This window comes from Ammodytes marinus (assembly GCF_949987685.1).
Source record: "Ammodytes marinus genome assembly, chromosome: 16".
Classification (NCBI taxonomy): Eukaryota; Metazoa; Chordata; class Actinopteri; order Uranoscopiformes; family Ammodytidae; genus Ammodytes; species Ammodytes marinus.
In genome coordinates, this window is record NC_137220.1 from 3,257,466 (window position 1) to 3,273,270 (window position 15,805).

General features: G+C 38.8%; 1 protein-coding gene across 1 annotated transcript; it reads right to left on the bottom strand.

Annotated features, from left to right (window-relative positions):
* Positions 1 to 6,639: 6,639 nt before the first annotated feature.
* On the bottom strand, positions 6,640 to 15,438 carry LOC307263274 (alanine aminotransferase 2-like). Its single transcript, XM_080044397.1, has 11 exons — positions 15,333 to 15,438; positions 13,545 to 13,634; positions 13,328 to 13,436; positions 13,094 to 13,230; positions 10,404 to 10,647; positions 10,248 to 10,327; positions 10,012 to 10,148; positions 9,624 to 9,795; positions 8,170 to 8,325; positions 7,369 to 7,481; positions 6,640 to 6,843 (listed from the first exon to the last, which is right to left on the bottom strand). Exons 1-11 carry the CDS (start codon positions 15,429 to 15,431, stop codon positions 6,753 to 6,755), a joined length of 1,428 nt encoding a protein of 475 aa, XP_079900523.1. The 5' UTR covers positions 15,432 to 15,438; the 3' UTR covers positions 6,640 to 6,752.
* Between the last annotated feature and the right edge of the window lie 367 nt (positions 15,439 to 15,805).

Sequence of the window (15,805 nt, forward strand, 5' to 3'; positions counted from 1 at the left end):
TGCCCCCACCTTCCTGGAAATTTCCCTCTGCTGGAAGGAAGGTAACCAATCACAACGGAGTGGGGTTTGCAGCAGGGGGGGAGGGGCGGAGAAGCTCAAAGCAGTGTGTAGAGAGAGACTGCTGTGCTCGCTAGGGTAAGAGCCTGAGGAAGAGTGTCCCGAAAATCTACATAGTTTTTTGTGATGTGATTCGTGCCAGGTTGCTCTATAGCAGTTTTTAACAAGAAATTAAGACCAGAAAAGTAGTATAATAGGATCTCTTTAATGATTTATGTGATATCTCGAAATTACTAAAGTGTGTTTTGTTTGCTGATGACACCAGTTTGTACTGCTCTGGAAAAGACATAGAGCAGCTCCTGAATGCAGTGGAAAACAAATGAACAATTCTAAAGAAGTGGTTTGACATTAATAAGCTGTCTTTGAACCTAAAAAAAACAAAATTTATTATCTTTGGCAATAAGAAAATTAACAAACAGTCTAAACTCAAGATCAATGATGTTGAAATTGAGCGTGTCAATGAAAATACATTTTTGGGAACCATAATTGATCATAAACTTAAAGCTCACATATTATGCACTTTGCTGTCAATTTTATATGGTCTAAGTAGTCCCTAATACTTATTTTTTTAGATGTTTGCTGAAAAACCCGTTCAGATAATTTATTGTAGCAAGCCTCTATACCCTGATTGTCCTCTGGTCTCAGGATGACCTATATTTGTGCGATCTGGCTGGCCCCTCCCACCTCTCTGCCGGGCTTTCTTTATATGTCCATGGGGCTCTCCCACCGTCTCTGCCGTGCTCTCGCGATACTAGAGAGACACTGCGTGACTGCGAACACAGTGTTTACCCGGCCAGAGCTAAGCCATACTTTGAACAGTTTGACATGACCTGACATGATTAAAACCAGTGAAAACAGTAGCTTCAAAGTTTGATTTCTACAGGAATATCTTCCCATCCTTTGTCATGTTAAAAACGAGTCATTTTCAGACTGCTGTGGGGAATATAAACAGTGTGTTATGAGCAAAACTTGGTGCTACAACCGAAGCTACATGGGCGATAACGCTAAAAATAAGACTCAGACGATAAAATAAACTAAAAATACCACTAAAATCAGCGAAAAAAATATCTTCAAAGTTGACTTCCACACTATTAAGTTCCAATCCTTTGTCCTGTTAAAAACGAGGCATTTCCAGACTGGTGTGGGTAATAGAATTATGTTTTTATGAGCAAAAGCTGAATGCTTGTCTCGAAGCTAGCTCGGAAGCTACCGGCTAAAAATACCACACAAATCAGTGAAAAAAATATCTTCAAATTTGACTTCCACACTATTAAGTTCCAATCCTTTGTCCTGTTAAAAACGAGGCATTTCCAGACTGGTGTGGGTAATATAATTATGTTTTTATGAGCAAAAGCTGAATGCTTGTCCCAAAGCTAAATAGCTATACACCAGTCAGGCAAAAATACCAATACAAACATTTCTTTCAGTTTCACTGTTTGAAAAAAACCCACAAGTAGCTTCCTATCCGTTGTGTTATTAAAAACGAGGCATAGACTGCTGTGGTTAAGATAAATTAGTGGAGTATGAGCAAAAGCATTCTGTGTTGGTGTATGTAACATTCAGGCTGTAGGCTACTATGGGCATCTTGTCGCTTAGCGGGGAAAGCAACATGGCTGTCGCTCGGAAATTTTTCTAGAGGATCTCGGGGCCGTGGACCAATAAGAAATGGGGGGGTGGGGTTATCATAGACTACTGCACGGTGGACATTTCTGGTTACTAATGTGGGGGGTAAGCATGGACATATAAAGAAAATATGGGGATGTGGCTGTGCAGTTTATGACGTCATAAACCGTGAGAATTATGAACGGAGTATATTGGGGGGGGGGGAGGGGTGGGGGTTTCAGAAAGGGGGAGAGTGAGAAAAGGAGAGATTGTTATTTTTTTTGATATTTTGGCAGTCTCTAGGCACACCGTGGACCCATGGATATGTTGGAACACATTTAAAAAGTGCATTTAGCATAATATGTGACCTTTAACTGGAAACCACAGATAAATAATATAAAATCAAAAATATCAAAAACCACTGCAATATTGTATAAAATGAAAAATGTTTTAAATCAGAACTCACTATATATCATATTGCTCCCTCATTCTTCCTTACTTTACTTACTGTGTTGAGGTATGGGGTAACGCATATAAAACAAACATCAACCAAATTTTCTTAATGCAAAAAAAGCCATAAGAATTGTAAATCATAATAACTATTATGCAACAACAAATCCTCTTTTCATTAAACTCCACGCCTTGAAATTAGAAGATCTAGCTGTCCTCAGAACGGCAGTTGTAATGTACAAGGCACATCACAGAGCACTTCTGCACTGCATCCAGGAGCTGTTTGGGGCTAAAGAGGTTCATTACAAATTAAGAGGTTCACATATGTTTAAAAGTACAAGGGCAAGAACAAACACCAAAAGCAGGTGCATTTCCGTTAAAGGTATCAACCTATGGAACCAATTAGACTGCGAACTAAAAACGTGCAGCTCTACTAAAAAAAATAATAATAATTCAAAACCAAGATAATATATAAAACATTATTATGACATCAATACTAGGAGCAATACCAATATTGCTGCTGTGAATCTGACAGCTATGTACATGCTTTTTTATGTATGGAGGAAACGTGTATATATACTTATATTTTTAATTTTAATTTATCCCTTTTTTTTGCTTCCTTTTGTTTTTGTTTATTTGTTGTTGTTTTTCTTTTCTTCTTCTTCTTCTTTTTTATCAATAACTCTAAACGTAATAATACTAACTAACTATAATCAAACTAACTGTGGAAATCAATACAAGGAAATGTATTGCACTCGCATATAGAGGGAGCCCACAGTAAAATGTTGATATATATTTATATGGTAACACTGTGCACTATGAAATATGGAATAGAATCTATGGAAAGTATATAGTAATGCATAAGTATAATCAGTGGCGTGCACAGACATTTTGGGGGGCAGGTGCTCAGTGCAACAAAAAAAAGGGCACAATATATTCTATCGATGAATGACCAAATAATTTTAAGGGTACTTGTACAAAATCCCCCCCTGGCCTAATTACTTTTAATACCCGGCCACACATACAGTGTTTCTCAAAGGAATTTGGGAGACTGTGTTTGGACCCTGGACCTTCTAGGGGGGTCCGGGGGAATTTTCCCCCGGAAGAAAAATGTTAACCTTTTAAAGTAAAATTCATCAATCTGGTGCACTTTGAGAAGAAAGCTAAGGCTAAATCACCTGTGTCAATGTGGGCTATTCAGTAGGGGAGAACGGGGTAAGTAGGCACACTTTTTACTCTAGTGAGAATTGCTCATCACCAAAACATCTGTCAATAGCCATTCCTACATTAAATTGAAGCTTAAGGTGTTGGCTAGAAATGTGTGTCTCTCTTTTTTTCCAACTTATTGTAATGAAGAAGTAATTTACCATCAAAGACACTCTGACACATTGTGACAACCAACCCCATCAAGGGGTCGGTTGTCACACACTATGGGGTTGTTTGTCACAATGTTATCTTAATGGGAAAAATCTTAAAAAGAAGGCAAGGAGGCAGAACCAAATTTGAATGTTTAATTGCATTGTCAAGTTGACAAATAGGCCTACATAACGTTCTGTAGCCTTGGCAGCTGATCTAGTTTGGGATGCACTGGGTTGTTTTGATTTTGTTGCCCTTTTTTCTTTTGCTTGCTAGCTGCCTTTTCCTGCTCTATTCTTTCCTTCTCTGGGGTGTCAGTGAGGATACAGCTTGACAATTTATTTCGTTATTGGGTTCCTTTTCTGGCTGCAGCCTTGAGATAACATGTGACAACCAACCCCCCAAAAAATTTGACGACCAACCCCAACTTGAATTTCTTGCTAGCATCAAGGCCAACAACCATCTGACAACTAATTAGCTTGCTAACCACAATCTAAACTATAGTTTACCCTTCACACTTTCTGAAGGTAACAAGTGTTTTGTTATAAACCCATTGTGCAAAAGCCTAGAAGAAAAATACTGAGGAGCAAAATATTTTGAATTTGACATGAAAAACACAAAACATCCTCTCACCTGAAATGCAGCTGTCTTCCTCCAAGGAAGTCTATGTATGTGACCTTTGATCCCAGTTCTGGACCTTTTTTATATCAACATTTCAGAGCTAGCGCGCTCTGGTGGCGAGATATAACGAATGTGACATCCAACCCATGTGACAAATTACCCCGTTCTCCCCTACTATTTTCTGGAATAATTTGGAGACACAGAATTACCAAAAAGCAGAAAGAAAATATTTACATGTTACAGCTTCGGATTTTTTAAAATAATCCCTTATCCCGAATTCTCTCTTTGAAGTCTTCGTTAGGCCCCTGATCTCCGTACTAATAATATCCTATTAAGGTAAATACAAGATTACTGCAAGTCTTGTAACATAGAAATAACTTATGGTTGGGACAACATAATATAATTAGCTTATATAGCTGCATGACTGATTTAGTCCCACCAACCCACTTTGCGTAGTTAAAATAAGATGTGTGGACAGCTAAAGATATTTCAATAACATTTGAGGAACAGTTCAACATTGAAATCTGAGCTTTAAAATGCCCTGAACAGTTAACATGACTCTGGTCTTGACTCTGACCTTTCATCTTCATCTTCCTCCTTGCTGCTGGTGGATGCTTTCATCCAGAAGAGCAGAGAGCTGCTCCCCTGTGCTGCCTGCTGTAGATCCCTTTCTTTTTCCTTTTTTAATCTCTCCTTTCTAGGCATTATACTGCAATTTGTAAATAAAAAGAGACCAACCAACCATATGAATAAGACTGCTTGGTTACATTACAACAAGGCACAAGGCTACTTTTTCTGCAGGCAATTGGGAATTGGGAATTGCCTGTTTGTCATTTAGCAAATAAATTACTGCAAGTGAAGTGTTAATTATATAGCCTAAAGTAAACCTAAACAACACTAAATATTCAGCATACTGATAGATTCACATGCTGTACCAATGACAAACTCCGCCGACATTAGTTGTGTTCATCACGTCATATCTATTTTTTTTTTGGGCTAGCTTGTTAAGCAGGACAGTCGGCTAATTTATGCTCAGCTGTGTGGCGCTGGATGATAGAGGCTACTTTATAACAGAGACAAATAAATGCAAGTTATAGCTTGGCAACTGAGGCTTAGGGGGCAAACAATACACTCTTGACTCCATAATGTATGTGTTACCTCGCTGGTGGGGCAGGGCAGGCCGGGGAGTAGGTGTGTGTGTGTGCAGTAGCTGTGAACTGCTGCGGCAACGCGCCTCCGTTTGTGTCCACTCTGCACGTTCACGTTGACAAAGGAAGTGTGTGCGGAGGAGGAGGGAGGCATATTTATTGGGGCATTATTGTCAAAGTTTTTAATCGTTGAGCATTTATAGATGATAATTTCGGCATGGGCCACATACACTGTAAAAAAAAAAAAAAGAACTTTCAGATTTTTATTTTTATTTTTTTCAAAAGGGCACTTGATTGGGCCAGGGGAAAAGGGCAGGTGCTTCAGCACCACTTCAGGTCTACCTGTGCACGCCACTGAGTATAATCAAACTATAACTGTGTAATTCATTATAATAACTTAATTACAACTAAACTATAAGTTGCATTGTTTTATATTTTTAGGCTATTGCTTTTTTTTTTTTTTTGCTTTTTTTCAAATATTATATTGTATTATGTTATAGTATATTATATTGCATTGTATTGTATTATGTTATATTATATTATAGTATAGTATATTGTGTTGAATTGTATTATATTGTATTGATTGTATTATGTTTGTGTTATGTTGTATTGTATTGTATTGTATTATGTTATGTTATGTTATATTTTGTTTTTGTGATACATTGTACATTTTATAGCAGTATGTAAAGAGGGTAGGCATAATAAGCCTCGGCTTCGTCCTATAACCTTTTTCGGCCATTGATGCTTTTAAGGAAATTTGTTTATCTTGTTTGTGTTGTGTCTTGTGGTCATGGACCGAAAATAAAAAATAATTACTACTGCTACTACTAAATGTACTAGGCTGATATCCATTCTGTTTTGAATGTGTGGTTTACAGTTGTGAAATCAGTGTGTTAGCATTTAAACCAAGTGCTAGAAATCCACAGTGTTGTGCAGGCTGTGGTTAGGCCATGAGATAAGTGTGTAGAGTTTTGAAATTTGTGTTTAAGCAATGAAAAACGAGATAGAGTTTGGTCCACATGAACCGCTGCTGTGCATAGTGTTGTTAGAGTTTGCACATGTCGCTCCAGTTGGGCCCACAGTGGTTTAGTGATTGAAAAAAACTGTAATTCATAGACATACACATTTTTCTTCCATTTCTTCTTTGAACCATTTTGAAAGTTTTTAGTGTTACAATGAATTGAGCCCAACACTGCGACTCAACTAATTTATTCTCATTTATATAGAATATTTCTGACACCAAGTCATTATAAAATAAAAATAATTATAAAAAAAAGTTTTTCACTTCAGGCTTTTTGAGATTCCCCCACTAATTTGGGCCCTGGGAAGTCAGTAACACTTTCCGCCCAACTGCTATGCACATGTTTACAGGATCAACATATAAAGGATTAATTTTATTGACAGAATTAGTTTAGAACATTTGCAGTAAAAAGAAAGAAGAAAAACAAACACTGTTAAAGAGAAAACCATGTTATTGTTGGTATTTTTCCAGAAACTCTGGGTCCTTGACAATTTCTCTCAGGGAAAAGTGTCTAGAAGGCGCTGGTTGAAAGAACAAAGCTGTGTCAAGACCTCATCCAGGGTGGCAGGAGGAGCCAAAACACACAGCCTGCGAGGGAAATGAAACACAGCATTTACATGTACATATGTCTGCACCTGAGCTTTTAGACAAATTACCTGACACTTTACTTTGCTTTTGTGATGCTTTGCTTTTGTGATGTGCTAAATAGTGGTCAACAGGTATTACACATTGACTCGTGCTCAGGCAGGAGCTGAGGGGACTCATAGTACACAAACATGAAATGAATAACGCCTTTAAGATAAAAAGTACTAAACAATATCTTTATTTGGCAAGAATTTGGTCCTGTGCAGAGGAATTACAGTAATACTATAAAAATAGCATTATCTTCATTAATGGTTTCGTTTGCTGTTACAGGTCATTTGTGATCATCAGAGGAAATATTTGACTGTTCAGACATATTTAAAAACATAGGTGGTTTGAGTTTGCACAAAAATTTCCAAAAATGGCCATTTTTACCCCAAACATCCCCCTTTTCAGAAATGTCCCGTATTTTCAATAATGTCCTCGCTGAACTTCTAAAACTCAACTCACACATCCAGCGTTGTTTCTTACCTGACGTGATAGTTTTGATCCTCTTGTCCATTCTCACAGCCGGCTCCCAAACATAGACCTTCCTCTTCCACTAACCTCTGACAGTAGAGCACATCTGCCTCCACACCCAGCCCCTGAAATCAATGCCAGCAGCTCTAATCAGTTGTGGATACCTCAACTGTGACCTAAGGGCCAACCCTAACCTTAACAACAGTCGGCAAATTGTTTAAAAATAAGGACTGAAAAAAAGACGAAATCATTTTGATTTCTAACCAATACATAATTAATTTACCATATAATGGAGTTTAACTTGAAAAATAATAATTGAGTGCCTTTATTACCTGATCACAGTGTGTGTGTGTGTGTGTGTGTGTGTGTGTGTGTGTGTGTGTGTGTGTGTGTGTGTGTGTGTGTGTGTGTGTGTGTGTGTGTGTGTGTGTGTGTGTGTGAATAAATATGTTGTTGACCTCATTAAAAACACATACTATATTCACATTTATAGCTGAGGATTTGGACCTATGGACGAAAAATAAAATTGTTTTTTTTAAGATATTTTTTGGCATTTTTTATGCTTTATTGATAGTGAGAAGAGACAGAGGTGAAATGGGGCAGAGAGGGGAGTGACTAAGCTAAGGGCTTAGTTGGTATGTGTTTTTCTTAATTGGCTGCAACTGAAGATATGCACTTTTTCCTTTTGGTTTATAACCATTTTTGATTAAAACAACATGAGAAAATAATAATAGCAAAAAATGAAACCCTAACTCTAGTAGAACCTCGGGACTTCAGGTCCAATTGAGATTTTTTTCTCCACAATTTTCTGACCTTCGCTTCCTCTATCATCTGAGGTGGTAAATGCAGACATGGATAAAGAAAGATCCCTGCCGCTCCTGGTTGACAGCTCATGCCTGGTACATTGTTCAGGAACTCACAAGCACGCAGGGCATTGTGGGACAGAGTAGTCAGAGTGTGACGAATCTCCTTTTGATTGAGAACAAAGGACAAACAAGTATACCACTTTACTGTAAAAACTTGTAAAAAATATATATCTTATGCAGGCCTTTTGGAATAACCATATGACTGAGCAGCTTTTGTTGTTGTTGTTGTTGTTATTTTTGTTCAAACTGAAACAGTGCGAAATGTTAAGTACATTGCAAGGTTAGATATGTGAATATGATTATTATTTTTTAACTTTCCTAAAAAATATATTTTTTTTACATTGATTAATTAACTGATCATGATTTGAGAAAAAATAAGTTCACATTTTGCTATGACGGTTGTTTCTTCCAGTAGTTTTAGGTTAGTGCAACTTTAAGTAATGTTGCTATTTTTCAGACAATCATTTAAGTTCTGTAACTTTAAGATACTGCCATCAGATTTCTTTTTCTTTTTTAAATTTTTTTTTACAACAGTTATAACATTATGGAATCAAAAATGTGTCAAAACTATAACTTATAAGCATGTGAAGAAAAAAAGCACAAGTATGGTTCAGAATTCAACATCAAAATACAATGTATTAGAATTATTCTACAAAGAGAATTTTATTGTCTTCCAGCAAAAAGGTTGGACTATTCTATTTATTAGTTTAATTGAATTGTTATTAATTGTAAATGTTAAGGATTTGATTCAAAATACAAACAATAATAGACAACAATGGATTAAGTATGTCAGATATATATATATATATATATATATATATATATATATATATATATATATATATATACACTCAACAAAAATATAAACGCAACACTTTTGTTTTTGCTCCCATTTTTCATGAGATGGACTTAAAGATCTAAAATTCATTCCAGATACACAATATTACCATTTCTCTCAAACATTTTTCACAAATCTGTCTAAATGTGTGATAGTGAGCACTTCTGCTTTGCGTTTATATTTTTGTTGAGTGTATATATATTTAATGTATTGGAAGTTGAACAATTTATGGGAAAGTAGTAAAAAAAAACATCTTGAGCAAAAATTCCCCCCCAAATGTTTTATTCCAAACCATTATATATATAGTATATATTTCCAAATATGTCAAAATAAATCATTATTAATACAGTAACAAAATCTGGTTAACCGTTTTTCAATTATCCTCCTGACTCTTTTAAAGCTGTAATCTTGAACTTTTGAGTTACGCTGTTGTTTAAAATGGCCGTAAATGTAATTGTAGGCGCTTCTGGACCAGAGTTTCTTTCAAAGCTGACCATTATTGACTATATTAAGTCAGTAGACAATGACAATCGCCCAGGCCCACCAACTGATAAGTAGTTTACCTGTGAGTATGTTTCATAGGAAGGATCTCCCAGTGTTGGTGGATTAACCATGACATCCAAAGCGAGCTGTGGTAGAATCGTAGGGCTGGACGTGGCCTGTAATTGTTTTAAATGCTGAAACACTGCTGGATCCATGTTGATTACCTCCATGTATCCTCCTCTCAGACCACATCTAAATACAAGTTGAGCGCAGAGTACAATGAGTCGAGCACACAGTGTCTGTTTGTGTTATAGCTTGGTATATCTTTTTTACCTTACGAAAAGGTACAAGATATGTAATTATCTTTCATGTTTGTGTGAGCTCAGTGCTTTCAAAGCCAGATAAATTGTAAGTTCAGCTTCATAAAATGTGTCATTATAGGGCAGCAATAGCTCATGTGATACTCACTCTCCCATGCAGGGGCTGGATATAGAGTGGAAGGAGACCAACTCCACTGTCTCTGAGAAGCTTTTGTCCATCTCAAACAGGACTTTCTTATAGGAAATAAACTCTCTGTCCCCTCCATACACGCTGTCCTGGTAGACCTGAATGGTGCAAGACAACACTTAAAATATATTTTTGATTTGAAAATTGATGAGAGCAAATGTCATTGAGATGTCCCTTTACTTATAGCTTGTACTAACCTCTTCAGCCAAAAGGACGAGGCCTTCGGTCGCAGCAAAACAAATCACTTCCTTCATTGTCTTCCTGTCTTGCACATGACCTGAGGAGAAATAAAAGTGGATAAGAAGATGAGCAAATGTAGTGACTGCATGTTTTTATTTATTTATTTATTTTACCTGTGGGGTTTCCTGGATTGCTTATATAAATGGCCATGGGCTCACAGCGCCCCCTGGCACTGTTCAAAGCTCGGTGCAGCTCGTCCAGGTCTACAGCCCAGCCGCGGTCCTCCTTCAGTTGGTACGGCACCAGCGTCAGCCCGGACATATCCAGCAGTGGGGGAAGCGTGTGTGGGCAGGGCATCGGGGTCAACACACCTCTCTGAGTCTTTCCCTCCACATCGGCCATCAGATTGAAAACCATCTTAACATATATACATATATATGTATGTGAGGTCACACTCAGAAAGGTGTGACCTCACATATACAGGTCCTTCTCATATAATTAGCATATTGTGATAAAGTTGATTATTTTCCATAATGTAATGATAATAATTGAACTTTCATATATTTTAGATTCATTGCACACCAACTGAAATATTTCAGGTCTTTTGTTGTTTTAATACTGATGATTTTGGCATACAGCTCATGAAAACCCCAAATTCCTATCTAAAAAAATTTGCATATCATGAAAAGGTACTCTAAACGAGCTCTTAACCTAATCATCTGTATCAACTAATTAACTCTAAACACCTGCAAAAGATTCCTGAGGCTTTTAAAAACTCCCAGCCTGGTTCATTACTCAAAACCGCAATCATGGGTCAGACTGCCGACCTGACTGCTGTCCAGAAGGCCATCATTGACACCCTCAAGCAAGAGGGTAAGACACAGAAAGACATTTCTGAGCGAATAGGCTGTTCCCAGAGTGCTGTATCAAGGCACCTCAGTGGGAAGTCTGTGGGAAGGAAAAAGTGTGGCAGAAAACGCTGCACAACCAGAAGAGGTGACCGGACCCTGAGGAGGATTGTGGAGAAGGGCCGATTCCAGACCTTGGGGGACCTGCGGAAGCAGTGGACTGAGTCTGGAGTAGAAACATCCAGAGCCACCGTGCACAGGCGTGTGCAGGAAATGGGCTACAGGTGTCGCATTCCCCAGGTCAAGCCACTTTTGAACCAGAAACAGCGGCAGAATCGCCTGACCTGGGCTACAGAGAAGCAGCACTGGACTGTTGCTCAGTGGTCCAAAGTACTTTTTTCGGATGAAAGCAAATTTTGCATGTCATTCGGAAATCAAGGTGCCAGAGTCTGGAGGAAGACTGGGGAGAAGGAAATGCCAAAATGCCTGAAGTCCAGTGTCAAGTACCCACAGTCAGTGATGGTCTGGGGTGCCATGTCAGCTGCTGGTGTTGGTCCACTGTGTTTTATCAAAGGCAGGGTCAATGCAGCTAGCTATCAGGAGATTTTGGAGCACTTCATGCTTCCATCTGCTGAAAAGCTTTATGGAGATGAAGATTTCATTTTTCAACAAGACCTGGCACCTGCTCACAGTGCCAAAACCACTGGTAAATGGTTTACTGACCATGGTATTACTGTGCTCAATTGGCCTGCCAACTCTCCTGACCTGAACCCCATAGAGAATCTGTGGGATATTGTGAAGAGGAAGTTGAGAGACACCAGACCCAACACTGTGGATGAGCTTAAGGCCGCTATCGAAGCATCCTGGGCCTCCATAACACCTCAGCAGTGCCACAGGCTGATTGCCTCCATGCCACGCCGCATTGAAGCAGTTATTTCTGCGAAAGGATTCCCGACCAAGTATTGAGTGCATAACTGAACATAATTATTTGAAGGTTGACTTTTTTGTATTAAAAACACTTTTCTTTTATTGGTCGGATGAAATATGCTAATTTTTTGAGATAGGGATTTTTGGTTTTTCTTTACTTTTTTGCCAAAATCATCAATATTAAAACAATAAAAGGCTTGAACTACTTCAGTTGTGTGTAATGAATCTAAAATATATGAAAGTCTAATGTTTATCAGTACATTACAGAAAATATTGAACTTTATCACAATATGCTAATTATATGAGAAGGACCTGTATAGACACAGGATAGTATTGACGTTCCCGTTCACATGGGAAGAAAAATAAAAACACACACTTCATGCAAAGCGCAGCGTGAACCTGTTGTCACTGTGCGGGAGACGCTCCCCTCTCCTTCATCTGATCACTGAACATATCAGCATGTTTGTGCGTCTCTATCAAATGTAATATAGGCCTATTCGCTCGGGGCTCCCGGTCAAACGACAACTAATCTTCCTAACAATGGCGACAACAACACTTTCCCATAATGTGAAGCTGACAGCGGTTTTATTAAAAAAGAAAAGAAAGAAAAGGCACAGTGCTTCCTGCAATTGGGTCGGATCGAGTCCGGCCGAATTCACACCACAAACAAACTGCAGCAGAATGCGTTTGGATGCGCACCGAGACCAGCTCTTCAAGTGAGTCTCGGAACGCTTGTTTGCTCCGCCCCCGAGTGCGATTGCTGTATTCACACCTACCTGCAAGATGCGCACCAAAGGCGGAAGTGCACCTGAGTTCGTTTCAACCGATCTAAACACGGCAGGTGTGAATACACCCTAACGGCCTCTACCTCTTGAGCGCGTCGCCTTCCGTTACTGCTGCCTCTCTCACGCTTTTTTCGGCCACACATGGAACGTCTCAGCAGCTGCAGCTGCTGCAGCGCTGCTTCTAAAGGCCCTATCTTTTGGGACAGGATGTGTGTGGAGGCCTTACATGTTGCTGTGATTTAAGTTGGTTAGATGATGTTCATTTATAAAGGATAATTACTGTACACCTAATAATGCTCCTACCTCCAACGTCTTCTGGGATCCACTACTGAAGATGATGTTTTCTGAGTGTGACTTCACTCCACCATCTCGCCCCGTGATGAACTCAGCAATGCTTTTGATGACATGAGGTATACCATAGGGGGTTGCAGAGTACGAACCTGTCAATTACAAGAGGTGCCAGTCAAATGGATTATAGGATTTATATATTAAGCCAAATGTTTCCAAATGTGTGAAAAAGGAAAAATTCATTCTAACCCACACTCCCTCCAAGACAGGCCCCCAGAAGCTCCCGTGCCCTCTGCCTGACGTCCAGGGGAAGGCTGTTTTCTTTGATGATCTCAGGGTACAGGCATGCTGCCAAGACCTGAGAAAACCACAGGGTCAGTATGTACCTTTCACATTGTTCACAGGGGCGCAGAAATACAGTAAAGCAGATAGATAAACACACAAACACTAAATATACAACACCAACCTGGCGAACAAATGAGATGGGGGCCATTTCTGCCCTGTGGGGATCGTTTGAGCTGAGATCAATCACCCTCTTGAATGGTTTAAGCGTTCCCTGAGAAAAAACACAGTCTGGGTTACAGTCTTGTTTTATATGATTCCTACAGAGCCTCTGGTTTCAATGATAGTCTGAAAAGGTTTTTCTTCTATTGTATAAATTAGTTCCGGTTAGGTTTGGTTCCACAGTGTAGTTCTGCGAGTGCACTGCTAGAAGTCCCCAAGGCTGACACACTGCGATCAAGTAATCTAGGGTTCCCACGGTAAAACCTGGCCATTTCCACCACTGATCATGGCAGCATCAACTTCAATCACAATACTGGAGACTATAGTTCAAATGCTCCAAGTGAACCTCCTCATTATATCGTCCTCTCATGTCTTCTCTCTTTCATCATCTCCAAAAATACATTGAAAGTGTGTGTCCCATCTCTCTACCCTAAAACCTCTTAGCTGTCCTGCAGTCTGACACACCTTTCTGCATTTCATATCTAGTCCAACTGCATTTCACATGTAGTCCAACTAACAAGTGTTCTTAAAAGTGTTACAAAGTACTTCAACAAAGGAAAACAAAACCAAACCAGTTTCCTATAAGAAAACAAGTAGACAAAGGCTAAGCACAGACGTTATATAAACAGGAAAATATAGTATATAAGATAAAAGAATAAATAACAAAAAAAGATAATATATCAAAATGTATTGAATAAATACAAATTTTACAAATAAAAAGTTTTAAGAAGCAAATAAAAAGTTTTAAGAAACAATTTAAAATAATCTATGGATTTATGACATATATGAGTAAGTGATATGAACTCAGATCACCTTTTTCACTCGCACTGACCTCGGGATAACCAGCAGGGCTCCATCTGCAGATCTTGATTGTCAAATTGGTTATAAGCGTTCAAATTAAGCAATAAAATGTTGAATTATTTTTAAAAGTAAATGGGAGCTAGTGTAGGGTGGCATGCACAGGGAGAATGTGCTCATGCATCTTTGTGTTGGTAAGTCAAGCAGCAGCATTTCTGACCAACTGGAGATGATGGAGGGAGCCCTTGCTGATAGCCCTGGATACCCGAGTAAAGTATTTTACAGTAACCGAGATGAGAAAAGATAAAGCATGTAAAACTTTATGGAGATCAACAGTTGTTTAAATGTTCTGATTTTGAAGATTATCGCAATCTGGTAAAAACAAGATTTAGCAACATTTTTTGATGCTTTTCGAGAAACCTCGATATGCTCCCCGATAGAAACCAATATATTATGGCATGTAAACACCTGATCCACCCTTTGATCATCATTTGATACATAACATAGTGGCTGAGATGTTGAGCAATCCAGACCCACCTGCTTTCAGATCATCAGAAATCTAAATACTTTAGTGATATTGTAAACAGAGATATGAATTACTGGGTTTTGTATGTTCCATGTTAAAACAAGGATAGGCCCACTAGTGCACATGCAAACTCAAAGAGTGACTGTGCCAGTTCTAACCTGCTGGTCCTAGCGATTACTTTTTTTAAATTGTAGAATTGGTTCTTTTACTCGAGTATAGGACCTGAATACGTCTTCAGTCACTGCTAATAGCTTCAGAGAAACAGCTTCAGAACAATCTTTGTCATGAAGGATCATTTCTTTTATAGACCATCTCATAATAATCGGCAGTCATCTTGTCCTAATAACTCCTCCTTAACTCAAACAGTTATACAGAATCACATAAAGCTCAGATTAGTTCAGGTGTATTATTGCACCTGCGCCTCACCTGTTTGATCTCCTCTGTGATTCGTGCAGCCAGGGCCTGCAGACCAGATGGGGCTCTGATCCCCAGCACCCTGGAGTTCACTTTCTGCACACAACTCATCTCGGCCTTTCTTCTGTCAATCTGTTCTACTTTGAAACACACCAACGCATGACATTGGCTCTAAAACCTGCTTGACGAGTTTAGAAAACCTGTTTGCAGTGTTGTGATTTTTCTTGCCGGGAAACACTTTACAATGACGTAAAGAAAAATTGTAGTAGGGTAGAACGGGGTTAGTTGTCACACGGGTTGGTTGTCACATCCGTTATATCTCGGGACCAGAAGGCGCTGTCTCTGAAATGTTGGTATGGAAATGTCCAGAATTGGGATCAGAGATCAACTACATAGTCCTGTTTGGAGTAAGACAGCTGAATTTGAGGTGAGGACTTTTTGTGTTTTTCAAGTCAAATTGTAAATATTTAGGTCCTCAGTATTTT